The 21287-nt window shown below is 51.9% G+C and overlaps 1 protein-coding gene across 3 annotated transcripts in view; it reads right to left on the reverse strand.

The window, feature by feature from the left end:
• Nucleotides 1-21287, reverse strand: part of PIK3AP1 (phosphoinositide-3-kinase adaptor protein 1) — a 1287206-nt gene that overhangs the window by 617245 nt on the left and 648674 nt on the right. For all 3 annotated transcript variants that reach the window (XR_011268600.1, XM_069610572.1, XM_069610573.1), the window contains exon 7: nt 2469-2665. Coding sequence is in view for 2 of the 3 variants with exons in the window: in XM_069610572.1 (XP_069466673.1) it covers nt 2469-2665 (197 nt within the window). In the remaining variant the exon portion in view is untranslated. The remainder of the gene's footprint in view (nt 1-2468; nt 2666-21287) is intronic.

Raw genomic sequence — 21287 nt, forward strand, 5'->3', positions numbered from 1 at the left:
TTCTCTTTTCTAGGCAACAGGCCCAATCCTTAGAAATTCTTTCCCTTAGCATGAGCATGAGTGTTCTCAGTGGCAGAAGGCGGGTGCTAGGTCTCTAGTATCCAACAGACAATTCAGAAAGGCATAGAAGTAGCAAAGGCAAGAGTTCCTAAGGAAGACAGTTCAAACTGGTAAGTATAATACTTTAGAGAGGTTGAAAGGGTCCAGGGACTTCTGAAAAGACACCATAGGAGGATTCCAGCACTGGGCCTGGGTGAACTGGATGAGAGGACGCCCAATCATAAGAAACATCCCAAAGCTACACAGGAATCACAAAGGCTCCAGGTAGGTAAATACCCTAGCCAACACAGTACTCAGCACGGAAGAAGAGTTGCAGCAGGGGAGAATTCAGGACATGCAGCCAAAAACCCGGTCGATGGATTCCTTTGTCATGAAGACAGAAGACAGGACTTTGGAAGGGAATTTGCAGCAAGAATCAATGAGGAAGGCTCCAGGCAATAGTTGATTTCTGGCTGGATGCGGTTTTGGCACCCTTTTCAGGAGCCAAACGAAGACAGAATATCGCTGATTGGATTCACGTCGCTAATCTGGTCCAGCACTCTGGTGAGGGGACTTCAAGAACTTGAATCACATCTCTCTAGGTCCACCAGCATTCCACCACTGTTTCAGCTCAATTCGGAAGACCATGCACCGCACGATGGCTCAAGGTCCCAGCGTATTGCAGCTGTGCAAGGTCGCAACATGACGTGGGATGGCTCAAAAAGCAGGTCTTTTTGAGTCAAATGGATCTTAACAGACTCTGGGTCAAGGTTGTCGTTTTCAGAGTCCCAAGGTCGGTTGGAAGGAAGGGTAACTGCGGGCTCTGGTTACACAGCGGGCTCTCCGGTCGCTGGAAATCATCTCAGTTGCATTTTCTCCATCTTCCTCTTCAGATTCAGGTCCAGTGGTCGACTACCTCTTCAGATTCCAAGATCTGACTTTTATGCAGGAACCCAGCCAATTCAAACAGACGTAAAACATTCAAACTTGGGGGGTTGGCAGTCCTTTCAGGACAGCAGCCTCCCAGCTTGAACTGGATTCTCTCAGACCGACTGGAAGACAAAGGGCTGCAGAGTTTTGGACTCCTTCCTCGCTTCCTGCCTTCACAGACACTCTGGAGCCTTGGTTTGCTTGACCAAGGTCTCCCGCCGCAGATAAAAATCACCCAAAGGAATTTCCCAACCTGGATGGCAGGTGAAAGACCAAAAAAGGACAAAATATGCTAAAATGGCAAAAAAAGAAGACCGGGGCTAGTCTGGTAAAATGAGCCCCCATGGATGCCTTTACAGGCGCTGTGGAAACAGCCCGTGGTAAAGCTGCACCAAATGTGTAAAAAGGTTCACTACCACCAGTCATTTAAAGTAAGCTTGTCCCTGTAACAGAATTGTCACAGCGCTAGTGAGAAAGGGGATACCTTGTATCTCCCCAGCACTCCACATAAAGTGGGTTGTGCTGGTTTCACCTAACACAATGTATAAGAGGTAGAAAGGTCCTTTCTAGCCTTGGGAACTGTAGTTCTCAGAAGGTTAGCCAGAGAAAGTAAAAGGGGAGCCTTAAGGGCAACCTTGTAACAATAAAAAAGTATATACACCAAAGGTTGTCAAAGAGGATCCAATTAAAATGACACCATGGAGAGTCTTAAAATGACACCCGTAAAAGGATCTGTGAGTGTGGGAAAAGGTTCTCAGTCACTGAGATACAGGGACAAATAATCTACCAGTCGAGCAAAAAGTTGTGGGGTTCGCACAAGTGAGGTTAATTTAGCTCTAAAGTTAACAACTGGAAAATGGTTGAGTTCCTGTGTGTACAATAACAATGGGGGTCATTACGAGGTTGGAGGTAGCCATGGTGCTATTAGTTCCATGGCTACCCCCTTACCGCATACCAGGTCCGGGTTCCCTGAATGGGGAATTACTGGGCCATTCCAACCTTGGGGGACCCAATATTTACAGCTGCAACTAAGCCATTGATTCTCATAAGACTGCTTTGAAGTAACATCGGCAGGCCTATATAGCCCAATATTTGATGGTACTGCTTGACAGAGACTCTAGGAGGATGTTTTGGGTGGGGAAGGGCAGCTAATGGATGGGAATGGCAATAGGGATTAGCATCGGCTATGGACAGTAAACAGGTAGGTTAATAAAGAACCAAGTCCCAAACCCACAAATGGCTGTCCCTCCTCGTGTCCAATTTCACCTCTTTTATGTACCACAATACAATCAATAGTTTAGGTTTATGTGTTGCGCCTAAGCAACACCTAATAGGCAAAACTAAAACGGGTGATTGTGTATCTTTGCCAATGCTACACACTTAATCCATCGTAATACTTGAGTAGAAATGTCAAAAACATTCTGAGAAGTACAGATTTTTAAATGCCATCAATTAATGATATGATGGACACAGAAAAATGGCATTCTTGTTATTCTTACCACATAATCATCCATGAATTGTCGGAGGTCTTTAAAACCATGTTTTTCTGCAAGTCCATTAGGAAAGTCGCCATGCTTATTACACACACTGTAGGCTTGCAGGGCTCCAGGGCAGGTAAGCAGAAGAACAGTGAGCTTCTTTAAGCCATACTTTGCAGCAAAATGAAGCAGTGTTGGTAGTTCGTCATTTCTCTGATCTGTGAACATCAATAATAACGTTTTTAGCAAATACTGATCAGATGACACCAAGGATGCACTGACAGCTAAAACACACATTATAATTACTTTGGAGAAGTGGGAACACTTTGCACCTTTGTCCCTCATTTAGTGGAGGGGCAGGCAATATGGCAATCCTTCTTTTATCACTGATAATGGTGGTCAGTTTGCTGACGTTGTCTTTTGGTCACAATAAGTTGAAGGCATGGAAGAAGTAAATAGCAACCAATAGAATTTGAAGGATTTCCTTCGAATACTTGTTCTTCTTGTGTCATCAATTGCATCTTAGTAATATCACAAACAGAAAACAGATTCTAAATGGAATGTGCCTAAACTGCACGCACAGCAATGCCTGAATGAAAGAATAGAAATATGAGGACTCCCCTGGCGTACACAGATAAATGATCCATAGTGCAAGTAAAACAACATCATTCAAACGTGCTCTGATGTTGAAAGCTAAAGAGCCACTAAGGGTTCCTACTTAAGTCTGAGCCATTGCATTGGATGAGAAGATAGAAGCTGGCTGAGGAATGGGCTGTGACCTAAGAGGGCAGTTCGATAGATCAATGGATGCTGTATTCCTATTGGCTGAGATCAAAATGATAAAAAAAAGAGAGACAGGTCTGGAGGAGGACAGGAGGATGACAGGAATCAGATGTGGTGTCTCTTCCGCTCAGGTAGCAAGCGGTGGATTCGTTATGACACATTCTGAAGTTGTTGTCCTAACCAGAACATGGAGCAGGTTAATGCTGCGTAAAGGTTAATGTGATGCCTGTCCGCAAGAGCCTGCAGAAGACAGTGACCTGGGATCAGGGAGATGGGGTATCGTTTAGGTGAATATGTAAGACCCAACACCCAAGGAAACGTGACGCCTTGAAAATCTTGATGGACACCATCTGTTGTCCAGGAAAGACACCTAGCTTTCAGAAAATGTCTGCTCTCAGGAATACACGTGGCAAACAACAACATGCCACACATGTATTATTGGCACCATATCACCATTTACACATTAGAACACATTTGAAGGTCTCACACACATACACACACACACATACTACGGCTATTACTACTTTGTGAAGAAATAGCTCATGTGATGATGTCATACATCTTTTACAAGATGGTTCCCTCTCTATAGCTTTCCAAATACTTGATATGTGGTGTTTAGACACAGCGACTTTGGGGAAGATAAGGTCCTAAATAACTAGAACATAGCGGAGGAGATATTTAGCAAGGTGTTTTTTCTTCCGTAGCTGGTGGGTCTGCACCCATCCACAGTTCCACCAAAAACAGGAAGGTAAATGCAGAATACACTCCGATATGAGTCTTTAAAATAACACCAAGGACGGAAGACAACCCAGGACTACATAAAACTAAACACAGCCAGTCTGGAGGACAGGCAAAGGGAAGGCAGGAGCGTCCATCAGAGGGTCTGCATGAATCAGGACCTGGCAAAGGCTGGTGTGCTTGTGAGATAGCAAGAACCATAGCAGCCAAGCACTGGACGGTCTGTTACCTTTGGGCGTTGCACTCAGGTTCTGTGTGATGTAGCGTTCTCTCACTGCAAGGTGTTGTGGTGATGAAGAACAATGCACTTTAGGTTTTGCATGGATAACACATATAATCACACTTTGGGTTTCCTCTCAGTGCTTGTGCTTCTTATCTCCAAGGTGGCCCAGAGGGGGTCACAGCATGATGCCTAGTTTGGTCATACGGGTTGGGTCCACAAGGTCTATAACTATGAATGGGTGTGCGCTTCTCTCTGGCTCCAGGTTTTGGGGAGATTTTAGGAAGCCGGTTGGCAGAGTCCCGCTGTCACTGCCATAGAAAAGGAACACGTTCCCTAATTTTTGGCAAGTGTTTCCTGTAAGACGTCTTTCTTGCCCTTTAGGTGGACTCTGTAGGCCCCTTTTACCAGGAGTTACTCAGAACTCCTGATCATTGTAAGTAAGTCACACTTTTGTATTTAAAATTCATCATGTGACCATGATACGTTTTTACACAGATGTCTCTTACTACACGCCGGCTATAGGTTTTACATTTCTTGTGATAGTTGGTAGCTAAACCATTACCTACTATAAATGTACCAGCGCCAGGTCTCAAAATCTGATATACAACCCCCGTTTTGCTTGTGCGTACTTTCGTATGTTCAATGTAAATTCACTGTGAGATGGAAAGTTCTAAGCTGCAGCTCTGAGTCAGCGTCCTTGTAATTTGTTAGCGTTGGTGTTGTGGCCTCCAAGGACGACAGGACGCTTGGACAGTTCTAACTGGCTTTATTATATATAACAGAACAGGTGAGCTCAATGGTCCATATGCTGGTCAGGAGCAGGTACTCACAATGTCAGGCTGGGCCTCCCAGTTACTTAATTGGAGGCAGGGTGTGCAGTGGTACTGCACGCTGTAGACTTCCAGGGCCCCCATGAGGCCTCCTGTGGCATTGGATTTATGCCCTGGAAGTTTGGTGTGCAAGCTGTCAGGGCCCCAGGTGCGTAGGCTCACTATCAGGAGCAGCGCTTGTCAGGCCGGCTGTCTGGCGCTCTGCCCGCCTGCCGCTGACGGCAACGTTCTTTTCACGGGGCGAGATCACGTCGGAACGAGATCTCGCGAGACCTCGCTCCCTCGATCACGTGATGTCCCCACACACCTCCTTTGCTGGGAAACGGATGGATGGTCATTCCATGACGAAGTCTGCAAACTTTCTGGGTTTCCTTTTCTCTCTCTGTGGTCTGCCCTGATCTAGAAGCGGGGCAGGGTTGCGGGAGTACTCTTGGGGAGATGCAGGTGATTCAGGTTCTCCTTGTCTTGCCCTGCGGTGTAACTCCCTGAGTGGGGTTGGGGAGTTGGTGTTCGAGAGCTCGCCGCCGTAGGGTATCTCTTCCTGACTGGCAAGGGTTTTCGGATGGCTCATGCTGGCCTTGATCTTCTCCGGTTTCCCAGTGTGGCTGTTCAATAGCTTCTTTCCTGCGGTACAGGGCCACCCTTTCTAGATTCCATTTCCTTCCGTTGCTGGTGCAGATGTGGTTTGACCCTTTGGCAACGACTTCTATGGGACTGCTCTATCTGGAGCCGGTTGAGGTGTCTTTGTGGGGGAGGCGTATCTTAACCAGATCGCCTCTGTTGACCGCTGTGTGGCGAGCGGCCCGACGCGTGTCCCCTCGAGCCTTCATGGCTTCTTTGTTCTGCTGCATGCGAAAGACTACGTCTTCCATGTCCACATCTTCGTCAGCCCTCACATGATGGAGCCACGGTGGTATCAGTGTGGATGCTGCCCTTCTCCCCCTTAGCAGATGTAATGGTGACACGCCGGTGACAGCGTTGGGAGTGATGTGGTGGGCTGCGACGGCCTCCTTGACAGTCTTGTACGGGTTTAGGCCCGAGGCATGCGCTAGTTGCAGCGCCCCTTTGATGAAGCGTTTCGCCCGCTCGACCAGGCCATTGGCCTGTGGGTGGTAGAGACTTGCTCTTCGCTGTTGAATATTGTTGAGTTTGAGGAATTTCTCCATTTCTCGAGAGACTAACTGGACACCATTGTCCGTCACAATTTCCTCCGGGAGGCCTTCGCGCTGGAGTGGTGAGTGCTTCAATGACTGTGTTTGTCGTGATGTCCGAAGTGAAGTCAACTTCGACCCATTTTGAGAGGTAGTCGACCGTGACTATCCCATATTTATGTTCTGGGGGCATGCTGTCCAGCGGCCCGATGAAGTCCAACCCTAGTTTGCGCCACACTCCTTTGGGGATTTCGGTGGGCAGCATGGGGGCTTGTCTCACAGACAGGCACTTGTTGCTGTTAGTGCACTCATGACACCTTTCAACCATTTGTCGTATGTCCTGATCCATGCCTGGCCACCAGTAGGCGTCGCGTATCGTGCGCCTGGTCATGTTGCACCCCAAATGGCCTGAGTGCGCTCTGCACAGTATTACTTTGCGAATTCCGCTGGGCGGGATCACTTGGTCGCCTCTCAGAATGAGACCGTTCATGGCAGTGATTTCGTCGTTCACCTTCCAGTAAGGACGTAGGCCTTCGGGAATCGCTCTTTCATCAGGCCACCCTTCGCGGACCCAGGCTGCTACGCGCCGTAGGGCATCGTCTTGCTTGAACTCTTCCTGCCAGTGGCGCTCACTCAGGTCCATGTACTCGCCATTCCTCAAGTCGGCTATAGATGCTACAACACATTCGTCTTCTAAGAATGTGGTCCCAGGGGCGCTTTGGTTCAGGAGCCTGGACATGCAGTCCGCTTGTGCATTTTTCCAGCCGGCAATGTGGGCTATCTCGTACGTGTACTCTTGAAGTTTTGCGGCGATCCTGGCCAGTCTCGGGGTGGCAGTCTTGGTGCCACCTGCGCTCAACATGTGGATGAGGGGTTTGTGGTCCGTGACCAATCTAAATTTCGTGCCCCAAACGTACGATCTGAAGTAGTCGACGGCCCAGGCACAAGCCAACATTTCCTCCTCTACGGTGGAGTAATTCTTCTCCGCTGACGATAGTGCTTTAGATGTGAATTCCACGGTATTTTCAGTGTCGCCCTTCTTCTGGGTCAGGGTGGCCCCCAGTCCGTACGCGCTGGCCTCCGTAGTGATGCAGGTGCCCCATTCAGGGAAGGGTTTTAGGCATGGTGTGTGCAGAATCCTACTTTTGATTTCAGTGAAGGCTTCGTCTTGCACTGGCCCCCAGGAGTAGGTCGCCCCTTTCTTCAGAGGTTCCCTCATAGGGGACGTGGTTTCAGAGAACCTTGGGACAAATTTTGCGTAGTACTCCGTTAGGCCCAGGAATGAGCGGAGTTCATCTCTGGACATCGGGGCCGGGGCGTCTGCTATGGCCTCCATAAGGTTCTTCTTGGGGGTCTCCCCTTCGCTTGAGATGCAGTACCCAAGGTATTCTACATTGCTCACTCAAAGACACATTTTTCGTGGCGAAGATGAACGCCTGCCTCCTGAAGCTTGCTCAGGACTGCCCTGAGTGCTTTGTCATGGGTCTCGTTGTCCTTGGCATACACGAGGATGTCGTCCTGAAAGAATGAGACGTTTGTGAGTCCTTTGAGTAGGGAATTCATCATTCTCTGAAATGCGGACGCTGCCGAGGACAGCCCAAATGGCATGCGGGTGTATTGAAAGGTGCCGAAAGGAGTGATGAACGCCGTAAGAGGGCGCGAAGACTTGTGTAGTGGAATCTGGTGATAGGCGTCACGCATGTCCAGCTTCGAGAAAATTGCCGCCTCTTCCATCATTCGGACAATTACGCTGATGCTGGGGAGCGGAAAGCTATCAGTGACAACCTCTAGATTCAGACTTCTCAGGTCGATGCATATTCTGAGGTCGTTGCTGGATTTCTTCTTGACTAGAACCACCGGACTCAGCCACTCTGAGGATTCCACTGTCTCAATGGTCCCCTCTTCGACCATCTTCCGGAGATGGGCATCTAACGCAGGCCTCGCCGTGGCAGGCACTGGTCTAACTTTGTGTTTCACAGGCACGGCATTGGGTTTCAAACGAATCTTGTGGACAAAGTCTCTCACTTTCCCTGGTTTCTCGGAAAACAGGCTTGGGAAAACCTCCTTGAAATTTAGCGCTGCTCCTCAGGAGACCACGAGTACCTGTTCCGGAGTGCTGGGGTCTAGTTTAATGCTGAGTCTGTGTTGATCGTCCCACCCGAGCACGGCTGGACCTTTGGGTGAGAAGTACACCTTGGTGGTGGTAGACCTCCCTTTGAATTCGATTTGGGCTCTGATGTAACCCAGAAGGTCGACAGTTGCACCTCCAAAGACTGTCGGCTTTTGCCTGGTTGTTCTAATCTCTTCTTTTGCTTGTCCCATCATCTCCTTGTACGTGTCGATGGGAAGGATAGTGAGGTCTGACCCTGAGTCTGCCATGACGCGTGTTTCCATGCCGTCCACTTTAATGGTGCAGTGGGGCTTCTCTCTCCTGGCATGGAGGGCGTTGACCATGATGACCATGGGTCTGTCCTGTAGCTCGTCCTCGTCGCTTGAGGCGCGGTTGCCATCAACGCGGGAAACGTTTTTTCCCGCCACGTGCAAGCCGGGCCACTTGACCAATGTGTCCGCACTTGGAGCATTCCTTGTTTCTGGCGGGGCAGTCACGGTCGTTCGCCATGTGTTTTGTGCTGGCACATCTGTAGCATTTCGGCACATCCCTCTGCCTGGGTCCTTTGTCTCTGTGGCTGTCACGGGACTGCATGTCTCTGCGCCCTCTCCATTGTAGCACCGTAAGCTCGGGTACAGGTAGATGACTTCCCGCCTCTTTGCGCCTGCTGGAGGTTTCTTCCTCGGCCCTGGCGATTTGGATGGCCTTGTCGAGGGTCACTTCTTTTTCTTGTATGAACTTGTCCTGCACTTTCCTGGAATTTGTGTGAACGACCAGCATGTCGCAGATGACTTGTTCCGCGTTATCGCCGAAGGCGCATAAGGATGCCAGCTCCCTCATCCTGGTGATTTAGTCGTCCATGGGTTCGGTCCCCTCTTGCTTACGGGTGTAGAGTCTCAGCCTGTGTAGCACCACATTCTCTTTATTTGTGAACCGCTTTACAATGCGACGGGTTGCCTCTTTGCAGACGTTGTCGTCTTCGTCGTCCACTGGTATAGCCGTTAAACTGGCATAAATGCGCTGTCCCTCGACGCCCATTGCGTTGAGCAGCATAGCCTTCTTCCTGGTGGGGGCATATCCTGTGCCGCCTACGGCCTCCAGATACATGGAGAACAGAGGCTCCCATTGCATCCACGGGATTGCCGGGATCCCCGGTGAGGGGAGGAACGCAGGGGGCGGTGTGGTGCCTTGCGTGATGGGTCCGTGGGTACTCTGATATCCTCCTCGCCAGTTATTTTGTGGCCTCCAAGGACGACAGAACGCTTGGACAGTTCTAACTGGCTTAATTATATATAACAGAACAGGTGAGCTCAATGGTCCATATGCTGGTCAGGAGCAGGTACTCACAATGTCAGGTTGGGCCTCCCAGTTACTTCACTGTAGGCAGGTTGTGCAGTGGTACTGCATGCTGTAGACTTCCAGGGCCCCATGAGGCCTCCTGTGGCATTGGACTTATGCCCTGGAAGTTTGGTGTGCAAGCTGTCAGGGCCCCAGGTGCGTAGGCTCACTATCAGGAGCAGCGCTTGTCTGGCTGGCTGTCTGGCGCTCTGCCCGCCTGCCGCTGGCGGCAACGTTCTTTTCGCGGGGCGCGGGTCTGCGAGATCAGGTCGGAATGAGATCTTGCGAGACCTCGCTCCCGCGATCACGTGATGTCCCCACAGTTGGCCATGACGGTTTGCGGTTTATTCCTTGAGGAACTCGCATGTATGAAGGGCGTGAGTACTGATGTGCCCTCTGAAGGACCCCCAACTTCCTCAGGGTCAGGGGATGCACCATGAGCACAACCTCACCCATGGGAGTAACTCCCCACGCTGGTTGAGAGGAGTCACATTTGTTGGTGGAAGTCTTGGAGGAATTTTAGTGATGCACAGTTCCACTCCCGCAATGAGGCTACTAGCTTTCACTGTTTAAAATATAGCACAGGCTCCTCCAACCAGTCCTTATTCCTTTGACAGAATGTGTGTCATAAGGATGTGGCATTATATGTGTCTTTGATTCGGAATACATTTACGGGGCTCATGTTGCTCCTGATCGTGATTTGATGGCAGAGAACTGGTACATTTGCACTCAAACATAGCCAGGTCCCTGCTGCCAAATTGTTGTCATTTCCACTGTGGAGTGCAAATGTAAAAGGCAAAAGGTGGCGTATAAGCGTGTATGCTGCCTCTTGCCTTTCACATTTACACTAAGCAGTGCAAAGTGAGTAAATACTGCCTGGCATGCTAGCATGGCAGGCAGCGTTTGCTTTTCATTGTGAGCACTGCTTGCCAGGCTCGTATGGCAAGCAGAACACCCAAATGAAATGAAACCCTGCCGAAATGTGAGCATGCGTGCATGGTAAGCAGTGTTGCCAATTAAAATGAAACCCTACCTGACATGCCAGCACGCCGGGGCTGGGGTTCACTTCAATTGTACGTGTATAATGGATCCCAAAGGGGTCTGCCTGCTTTATGCTAGTGCATAAAGCTGGCTGACCCCATAGGGATCTCCAGCATTTTCACTGGTATGAAACTCCATGTCGGCGCAAATGCTGGATCATTTGTATGGTGAAGAGGAAGGATGTGGTGGAAACCCAGTTGCGTTCTCCCCCTCCTCTGCACCATACAAATGAATGAGACTGTGGCGTGATTGAAAGGGTGTATCTCTGACAACCTACTTATCAGCACGTGTTGACTCTCAGAGTAAGTTGCGCATTCCATGTTCCCCCTCTTTTCCCGGCCCCCCAATACAGTGCCTGCTTGTGGATTCTCTGTTGCACAGGTGACAAAAATGCATCTGGGGGGAGCCGGACCTGAATGTTGTTGGAGCGCAAAGACTCCTTCACATATGCCAGCCAAGGGATTTTACGTCAGCTTTGCTTACCCATAATGCTTCTAATGATGAAGTGGCATAAGGTTGCGGGCCCATTTGCCCTTAGGCGTAGCCAAAGAATACTTGGAGCAGTAGCCCATTGATCCTCCCGAAACTCCATCCCCAATTCTCTGTGAACTGAGACACAGGGGGCTGGAAGGCCCAGGAGCTGTCTAAAAAACTAATTTTCTTTCAGCTGTAGTTCAGCTGCCTTCGTGTGGCCCCACAATGGAGCACCGTATAAAGTGACTGCCTTCGTCTGGGTGGCATAAACCTTAAAAACTGGTTTCAGTGGCTGGCTCTGGCACCTATTTAAAAAACATCAAATTCCTGCTGTATGCTGGCTCATTTTCAGAGACTATTTTTTTATGTGAGCATTGCTTGTGACCGCCTCTGAAAATCTGAACCGCAAGTAGTCAAATTATTTGACCCTTGAGATGATTTCCCTGTTATAAACCATAGAACACATCTTAGTGGGCCTCTTCCTTCAAACGCACCCCATCACCGCTGACTTGGTGGAATTCATTTTTAGCTCCAGACTATTCATAAAGGCTGCGTAGGTATTAATTGCGGCGTGTAGGGCCCTTGGGGTTCTGGCCATAATAACTGTATCATCAGCATAGGCCAGTACCGGAAAGGCCCACCCACCCAGACTCATGTAGTCTACACCGATACCCATCAGGGATTTCAAGAGCCTGTTAATGTAAAGCATGAACACTATTGGTGCCAACACACAACCCTGCCGGACCCCCAGCCCGAACGTGTATTTCAGTGGTTCGCGGGAAGTTTCACACGCGATTGTCCTGGGTACGTGCACATCAGGGGGTGCGTGGGAAGTAACACACACGATTCCATCAGGGCACGTGTATTCCAGGGGTGCGCGGGAAGTATCACACGCAAAAACAGCAGGGTACGTGTATTCCAGGGGTGCGCGGGAAGTATCACACGCAAAAGCAGCAGGGTACGTGTATTTCAGGGGTGCACGGGAAGTATCCCACGCGATTCCATCAGGGTACGTGTATTCCAGGGGTGCGCGGGAAGTATGACACGCAAAAGCAGCAGGGTACGTGTATTCCAGGGGTGCGCGGGAAGTATCTCACGCAAAAGCAGCAGGGTACGTGTATTTCAGGGGTGCGCAGGAAGTATCACACGCGATTCCATCAGGGTACGTGTATTCCAGGGGTGCGCGGGGAGCACCACACGTGAATTGCACGTGTGGGTCCTCCCAGGTGTTCCCTCTACACCTTCCACGGCCCCTGCAGGTGGCCCAGACCACAGGGGCCTACCCTGCACTTGTCCCGCAGGCACCCCATCCACCATGGCCATGCCCCCCAGCCAACCCACATGTCACCTTGCACTACTGCCCACCAACGCATGTCCCCCTGCACCCCCAGCCACCAGCATCCAGGGGCACCCTCCACCAGGCCCCCACACATGTCCCCTTGCACCCCCACCCCACAGCATCCAGGGGCAGCCTCCACCAGGCCCCCACTCATGTCTCCCACCACCCCCACCCCCAGCAGTGCAGGGGCAGCCTCCACCAGGCCCCCACTCATGTCTCCCATCACCCCCACCCCCCAGCAGTTCAGGGGCAGCCTCCACCAGGCCCCCACTCATGTCTACCACCACCCCCACCCCCAGCATCCAGGGGCACCCTCCACCAGGCCCCCACTCATGACTTCCATCACCCCCACCCCCCAGCAGTGCAGGGGCAGCCTCCACCAGGCCCCCACTCATGTCTCCCACCACCCCCACCCCCCAGCAGTGCAGGGGCAGCCTCCACCAGGCCCCCACTCATGTCTACCACCACCCCACCCCCCAGCATCCAGGGGCACCCTCCACCAGGCCCCCACTCATGTCTACCACCATCCCCACCCCCCAGCATCCAGGGGCACCCTCCACCAGGCCCCCACTCATGTCTCCCATCACCCCCACCCCCCAGCAGTGCAGGGGCAGCCTCCACCAGGCCCCCACTCATGTCTCCCATCACCCCCACCCCCCAGCAGTGCAGGGGCACCCTCCACCAGGCCCCCACTCATGTCCCCCAGCCAACATGTCACCACAATGTAGATCCCTGGCCCTTATGGTCAGCCTCCAAATGCCAAACACCCACCTGAGTATTGCATCCACCCACTTAGAAATGGCAAAAACAGGATAGAACCTCAATTGCAAGTTTGGAAATGAACACATGTCCCTCACATACACCCAATGGGTGTCGGTGAATGTCAAAACCCATATCATAATATGCATGAAACCAATGAGATGATACTACACATTGAACTTTGAAGAAAAAATATGTATTAAAAGCAACATAAATTGAATCAAAAATAAACAAACAATAATGGAAATTTTAAAAAAAAAACTGCAGGTCCGTGAAATAATGCAAAACCACAAATCATAATGCAAAGGAAAGGTGTCCAAAGTCACAGTCCACAAAAGTAAATCCAATGGAAAATTAAAATCGAAAACCATTGCTCCATGGGGAAATCATAAAAAAAATTGAAAATCCAAAAGTCAACTATATACAGATAAACAATCCAGGGTCCATGATCCCAACCGAAGAAATTAAACCTATCTAATAACACTACCTAAAAAAAAAAACTATATACAAAAATGTGGCCCATTGTCCAAAAGGTCCAAAAAAAAGGCAAAACCAAAGGAAACCTAACACTAACTACAGAACTATTTACAAGGGCAGCGGGCTAGTCCGACGGCTCACTTCGGGATGTTCCGGGCAAGGGCATCATCGAACTCCTGCTCAATGTCCCGGAGCCGGTCCTCCTCCATGGCCCCGAGGGTCCGCAGGGCCGTCCACATGTTCACCCCAAACTCCCTGCGGATTGCCTCAAGGCACTCGGCCCGCCTCAGAGCCCTCCGCATGGAGTTCTCCGCCCTGACCATCGTGACTGCCTCCTGCTGCCTGCACATCCTCCGCTGGCTGGGGTGCAGTCGTTGATGTGGCCACCCCTGCTGGACGTCCGACTCCCGACTGTGGCAGGGATGCCTCCTCCACCAGCCTGGCCGCACCGTCAGAGGCAGCTCCACAGGGCACCCAGGTGACTGATGGGTGGGAAGATGGCACGGAGGACGACTGGCGCATAGGGGGTTCAGTTGAGGAGGGGGTCTGAGCAAGCACCATCAAACGGAGGAATCCGGCCTGGGTGACCTGTCCCAGTAGGCCGACGCGGTCAACGAGCCATTCGAGATGACGTGCAGTCTCCTCATGAAGACTGCAGGTCACCTCGCATGGCCCGTTGACTCAACGCCACACCAGTCAGGACAGGCTCAACCCGGACCCGGATAGCCACGTCCGCAGGCAGAGGAAGGCCAGTTGACGTGAGCTCATCCCCTGCCTGAAAACGGGTCTGGACGTAGGAATCCCTGCTGGTGCAAGATGATGCAGTGACAGGATCAGGGACAGGATTGCACACAGGCACCTCAGCGGCGACCTGTGCTGCCTCCTGTCCCTGGTCCTGCACTGCACCACTAGCACCAGTGGAATCCCCACCTCCAGACCCCGTCTCTGTTGCTTGCACGGCCTCCTCCTCCACCAAACCCCCCACCAACCTGGATGACTCCGTGCCATCTTCCCCGGTTGGGCCCTGTGGTGTCCCAGCTGCCCCTTCTGCTGCCGAGGAGTCCAACTCCGACCTCCGCCTCTTGGACTTCCCCCCGGCAGCTGCGGCCTGGGATGCGGCACCGGACTCCTCACTCCCCGACGAGATCACAACCTGGGAGGGGAGCCGGGCCTTGGGTCTCCGGCTGGCGGTGCGATCCCCGCCGCTGTGCTCCACAGCACCTTCTCCGCCCTCTTCATCAGACACAGGCATCAGGGCACTGTACAATGGACACATACACCCATGACAGTTGCACATGAGTGGCATTGGCAAACCTCAGACATGGCATCACAATTGGCAACACACATGTCATTTCTACTTGCACACATGAGCCATACCACAGCCACATCGCAACTGCCAGCACCATCCATACACATACAACAGCATGAGCAGGCAAAGGTGAGCCAGACATCACATGCAACACAGGGAGTGCACTACACATGCATGCACACCACCACACTTGCATGCATGTGTACACCTCAGCCAACTATCGCAGTGTTCCGATGGGCATCCATGTCACATCTGCCAATCGGGCTTCCACATCCCGCTGTCACATGCATCCATGTTGCATCACTGTTGCACCCTTGTCAAATACACACACATGCACATGTACACAGTGCTGATACATGCAGCTGAAAACAACATACATGCGTGACATCACGAACATGCCTACTTACATACACATTCATCCAAACATGTGTGCCCATACAACTGCATTTTGCATGCAAGCCTACACACAAGCACCATCCATGTCTCACACATGACAGCCCTTGCATGTGTTAGCCTCATGGCCCTGTACACCCCCACCCATACTCGGCCCCATACAAACAGATGTGCACATCACCACACGCACAGCTTACAATCATTATGCGTGTACACTTACCGCTCGACTCCAGACGGGTCTGCCTCTCAAGGACCTGGACGTGGAGCGCTGGGGATATGTGTTCCAGGACCCTCATCTGATCTTCCGACAAGTGGCCCGGCGCGCCTTAGCATCCGCTGCCTTCAAGAGGCGCCGGGCCTTGTTCAGGGTCCTGGACCTGAAGTCCTCCCAGCGCTTCTTGACATGTTGGAAGTCGCGGACTGCCACCCCCTCCGCGTTGATGGCAGTCACGATGTCCGTCCAGATCCGAGTCCGTCCTTCCTTGTCGGCGCGCACACTTCCGAAGAGGGCATCATACTGCCCCAGGACTTGCTCCACCAGGACACCAACTTCCCTGGCACTGAAGCTGGTGCCCCTCTGCCTCTCTGGCCGGGGGTTGTCAGTGGTGCCAGATGTTGCAGTGCCCGACATGACAACCCCAGAGGCAGGAGTGGGTGGGCAACTGGGTCCTGGGGCTGGGCTGTGGAGCGATGGAATCCCAGTCGGGAGTCTTCGGTTCCAGCAGGGGTGGTCACAGCAATAGCACCCCTGGCTGATGTGCAGGCAGCAAATGGCAGGGCACGTGGGCAGCAGGCAGTCAGGCAGCAGCAGATGGCAGGTGGGAGCGTGCTCAGGCTCTGGGGGCAGTAAATCGGCTTTCTGGGCAGGAGCGTGGTATTCCGTGTTCTTACGCGTGGCCAGCTTGATACGGAGTGATTTGGCACATGAAAATCCTGCACATCTACGTGTAATTCGAGGAAAGGCCCTTAGCGCGTAAGCGCGTCTGCACGCATACGCGATTTCATTGGCCCAAAGGCCCCCATGCGCAGCTATGACGTCACGCGCATGGCCGTAGAGAATGGCGCGTGTAAAAAAAAAGATACACGTCCGAGTGTCAAAGCGTGTAATTGGTGGAAATGGCCTCATCGCGTATGCGCGTCTGTGACGTGTGTATAAAAGGTACGTGTAGAACGCCATTTCCTTGTACGTGCTTTTCGTGGAGAGCGAGTTCACACGCGATTTACTTCACGGCGTTTCAAGTTCGTACTCCCTGTTACCTCTGACAGCTTTTTCTCTTTTCCTCTTTTTCCTCGGCCTGTTTCCTCAAACAGCGTTCCCTTCTACTCTTGTCCTGTCTCCGCAGACAGCGTACAATTCTTCTTTTGGCGGGGGTGTTGCCAACGCGCACACGCGCATATTTTTCACGCTTTTTTTAATTCCTGGCAGACGGTGAGTCGCGCACGTATTTAACATCTGTGCTTGCCCCGTGTGTCGCATACCCCTTCAGAGGTCATTCTAGGCTGCGTGTGACACGCATAGGTTCATTCTTGTGTTTCTGGGTGCCACAGCGTAGTGCAGGTTTATTTTTCCACGCACGTGGTCTAGGAGGGGTTGCGTGCACCTTACTTCCCTTTTTTGGGGTGCCTGTGCGTTGCGTGACCCGTCATCTTTCCCCAGGGGTGACATACAGCCTTGCTAGAGCACTAGGGTACGATTACCATCTGGTACCCATCCCCTTTGACCCCCAATTGCCCAGGACAATAGTTCACATCGACTCCCATATGTACAATAACATCAGTGCCATGGCTGGGAGGCGAACAAGCCGTAAGGGTGGCAAAGGTGGCCGAGCCCCAAGTGGTGGCCGTGGTGGATCCGGTAGGGGACGTGGCCGTGACTTGCAGGGTGCCCCTAGCCCCCCATGTGTGGAGGAGCAGTCAGGGACACTCATGCTCCCCCCCCCCCCCTGGTTGAGGGTAACGTGGCTGACACCATCCATGCTCAGCCCTTGTTGGACCAGCCCACTGTGGAACCAGACCTGGCACAGGGTGACTCCATGGCTGACTTCCAGGTCAGCAGGTCTAGGCCACGTGCGCCGGTGCACGTTTGTGTTATCAGGCCACGTGGATCAGGGGCAGCTAGGTCATCTGCTGCCCCGCGTAGGCAGGCTGGGGAGGCTTCAGGGGCAGCTGTGGCTCAATCCACCCCACCTCTCACACACCCAGCCAGGAAAGTGTCGGTCCAAGTCCATCATGCTGACATTCCCCCTGACACCATCACACTTGAGCTAATGCCTGCACCAACTCCCATGCTGAGTGTGCAATCCCACACTCCTAGTACAGAGTCCACCGGGGCTCCTGCCCCTAGTGTCCAGAGCGGCGTAGGACACTCAGGATCCCCACCACCTTCCAAGCGGAAGAGGAAGAGTGCTCGTCCAGTAGAGGCTGATGCCCCAGACACAGCTACACAGTCCGGCCCGTCAAGGAAGCCCAGCTTCAATGAGGCCGAACTGAATGCACTTGTAGAGTATGTGTCCGCACATGACCGCGAAATGGTGATTGTTGCAGGATCCAAGACCACACCTGCACAACGTCAGGCACACTGGCAGACCATCGTGGACATCATAAGTGCCCTTGGAATCGTGAGGCGCACAGCTACTGAATGCTGCAAGCGCTGGAATGACCTGAAGCGCAGGGCAAAGAATAAGCTGGCCTCAAGTCATGCCGCAACTCTAGTGACTGGAGGTGGGTCTCCAGCAGAGGACATAGAACTCACTCCACATGAGCAGGTTGCTGGGACCTACGTCACGGAGGAACAGATCCAAGGCGTGGGGAGAACTGGCAGATTACGAGGCATTGTCCAGTGAGTGCACATGCATGTGTGTGTCATCCATGTGCATGGTGTGTGTGGGAGGGCTTCTGTTTGGGTGCCAGGTGAGGGTGTGTGTGCCTGAGTGGTTTGGGTCACCTATGTGCCTCATCCAATACATTCTGCGCACCAGCATTTGGGTATAGCAGTATTCCTTCTGCCAACATTAGACATCCAGCCCAACACCACGCCAGTTGCCCTTGAAGTATCATCTTGCCACAACATTGTTGCTTATTTTCCTCTGTTTATTCAGGCAGATTGTTTGCATACCATCACTTTTACTCGGCATTTCTCAGTCCTATTGTCACATGTCTGACATGGCTATGGTACAGTGGACTGGCTTTGTTTCCTAGACATTATTTGTTTAGACATGTCCCTGTGCTATAGGACCATTTTGGACTGTCAGCTCCAGGTTAAACATTTGAACCATTTCAATGAAAAAATCAATTTCATAAGCAAACTAGACTGAATGAACAATTGGTGCCCTCCTCTCCCTCTTCACTTTATGGCTAGAGTACATGCCATCTGTGTGATGGCATGTGTATTTGACCTGCCAATCACTGGCCAATGTGTGATGCCGCTGCTAGGCAGCATGCAGCAAATGTGTTCATCTTCCATCTTGGTGTCATCAATGTGTGCCATCTGCCTCCCCTTCACACGCAGTGACGGTGCATGCATGGGAGGGTTTTATTCATGTGGGACATGTGTCAATCAATTACTGTTTCTGTAGCCTCTCAGCCCTAATTGTGTGCCATAGTGCTAATGCCTGTTTCCATTTGTTTTCTTTTATGTCTTTGCAGGGGATGACGCACTTGATACTGCTGGGGTTGTGGAGATGGTGCAGACCCAGGAGGAGTCTCAGGCCTGACCGACCACCAGTGAGGGACGTGGTGTGGTGGTGGGTGAGAACCCACAACTGCTGCAGGTCGTGCTCTCAAGGGGTGTCTCTGGCTGCACCTCTCCCGAGCTGTATTCAGGTGTCGATTCGGATGATGAGACCTATGTGCCGTCGCAGGTGAGTGTTCCTGGGAGGGATTCTGTTCTGTCCGACCCACCTGCACCAGGGTTAGAACCCTCAATGGGGATGTCAGTGTTGGCAGGTATGCCTTTGGTGGTTACGGATGCAGGGTCACACTCCGCAACCTCTGATCCTGTTCCTGGGCCAGCAGATCAGAGGTGGAATGCAGTCCTGCAGCCTCAGGCAGTGCCGGCACAGCAAGGCGCAGTTCGCCTTGCCCCAGACAGGTGTGGTGCCCGCCGACGTGGTGGCCGTACGCCACCTGGCAATACCGCATGGGAGCAATCCATATACGGTATGGCAACCCAACAGGCAGCATCATCAGAGATGATGGCTCAGGCCATGGATAGGGTGGCCACTTCCATTGTCCCCCCCGAAAGGCTGATGGAGCGACTACAGCAGGCAACAGACTCCATCTGCCAGTCACACAGGGAGGACATGTTGGCGTCCGACAGGGACAGGCGGGGGGCACTGGCGACTCTGCGGGAAGCCATTTCCATAGAGTCCCAGGGCCACAGGGAAGCCCTTAGGGTGGAACTCCTTCACCTCAGGACGACTCTTGTTGAGCTTGAGGCTTCAACAAACAGAAGGACAGAACAGCAGCTGGAGCGTTTTACACGTACGCTCTCAGCTGAGATGCAGGCAACTAGGGCGGAGGTCCGGGCATCCCGTGTGTTGTTGCATGGGACCTACGCAAAATTATCCTCCAGAACGAGACCTACCACACCCGCATGCTTGCTGCCATGGAGGAACAGACTAGGGCTTTGCGTGGGCTGCCTCCCATAGTGCCACCACCTCCTGATGCAGCTGCAGAGGGTGAGGAGAGCGACAGTAGTGATTCTCCCACAATAGGGTAGCCATGTAGGCCATGAACCCATGGAGGTGTTTTTTGTTCCGCAAGATCCACACAGGTGGGTTCTGGTGTGCACCCTGTCCTCGGACCTCCTGGGTGGCCCCCCGGGCCCATTAATGGGCATTTTTGATGTTTTTTTTTTTTTTTTGTTGGGACAGTGTGTTGCCTTGTGTGGCTCCCGTGGGCATACGCTGCATTGTGGCTGGGCATATGCAGGCTTGTCATGAATTTGGTTCAGATGCTTGGGTTTGTGTGACACACACCCCTCCTGCTTCCCGTTTCCATGGGCTTGCAAAGGGTGTGCCCAAGTGACATTGACGTACATGGTGACGTTGGACTCCCATTCGATGTGTGGGCAGTCTGTAGTCAATACTGTGTATACATTCATAGTGCATATTGTTGTTGTATTGTACACTGCATGGTGTATTGATATGTGCCTCTGCATCCATCTCATCCTCCTAATTTGCAGGTCCATTTCTCATGTCTTCACAAGGCGGTGCACCTTGGAACTGGAGTCCATGTTGTAAGCAGTGCACCTACACTCTTGAGTGGCGCTAACACTGTATACTTGGAAGTGTTCGAAGTGCTGGCATCATCAGGTAGTGAGGCTAGCAAATTTTTAAGTCTGCAATGTCATGTTTAAGGTATGTTGAAGGTTGTGTAGGTGATTGGTATTCTTGGTAAGTATTTGGTAATGTGTGTTGTAGGTCCTGCATTACTGTGAGCATTTCATGTGTGGCCATGTTTCCATTAGGGACACTGTAGCTGGTGACACTTGGGGCATGTTGTGGGGATTAATTTGTTTGCTCTCACATTGCATGACATGCCATGGTGTGTTGTGTGGCCGTGCCGGGGAGGGGTTGGGTGACATGGCACTGTTCTCATGTAGTATTTTACAAGTGGGTATTCATTTCTGCAGCATGGAAGTGTGTCTTTTGATGACACTGCATTGGTGGTGTTTGTGTAGGTAGGGATGCACACATTGTGACACTTCCACATGAACAATCTCAGGCTGCTATGGTTCTGACAGTTGACTGTCCCTTTGTTCGTCATAATTGTCAGGTCGAGTCATCATTGCTTATCAGATGGTATGTGCCAGGGCTGTGTGCACTCCACAGGGGTGTGATTTCTATGTGAAGTAATTAGCCACCAGCTGCGT

This window comes from Ambystoma mexicanum, chromosome 8, assembly GCF_040938575.1.
Source record: "Ambystoma mexicanum isolate Mex_15411 chromosome 8, UKY_AmexF1_1, whole genome shotgun sequence".
NCBI classification, from domain to species: domain Eukaryota; kingdom Metazoa; phylum Chordata; class Amphibia; order Caudata; family Ambystomatidae; genus Ambystoma; species Ambystoma mexicanum.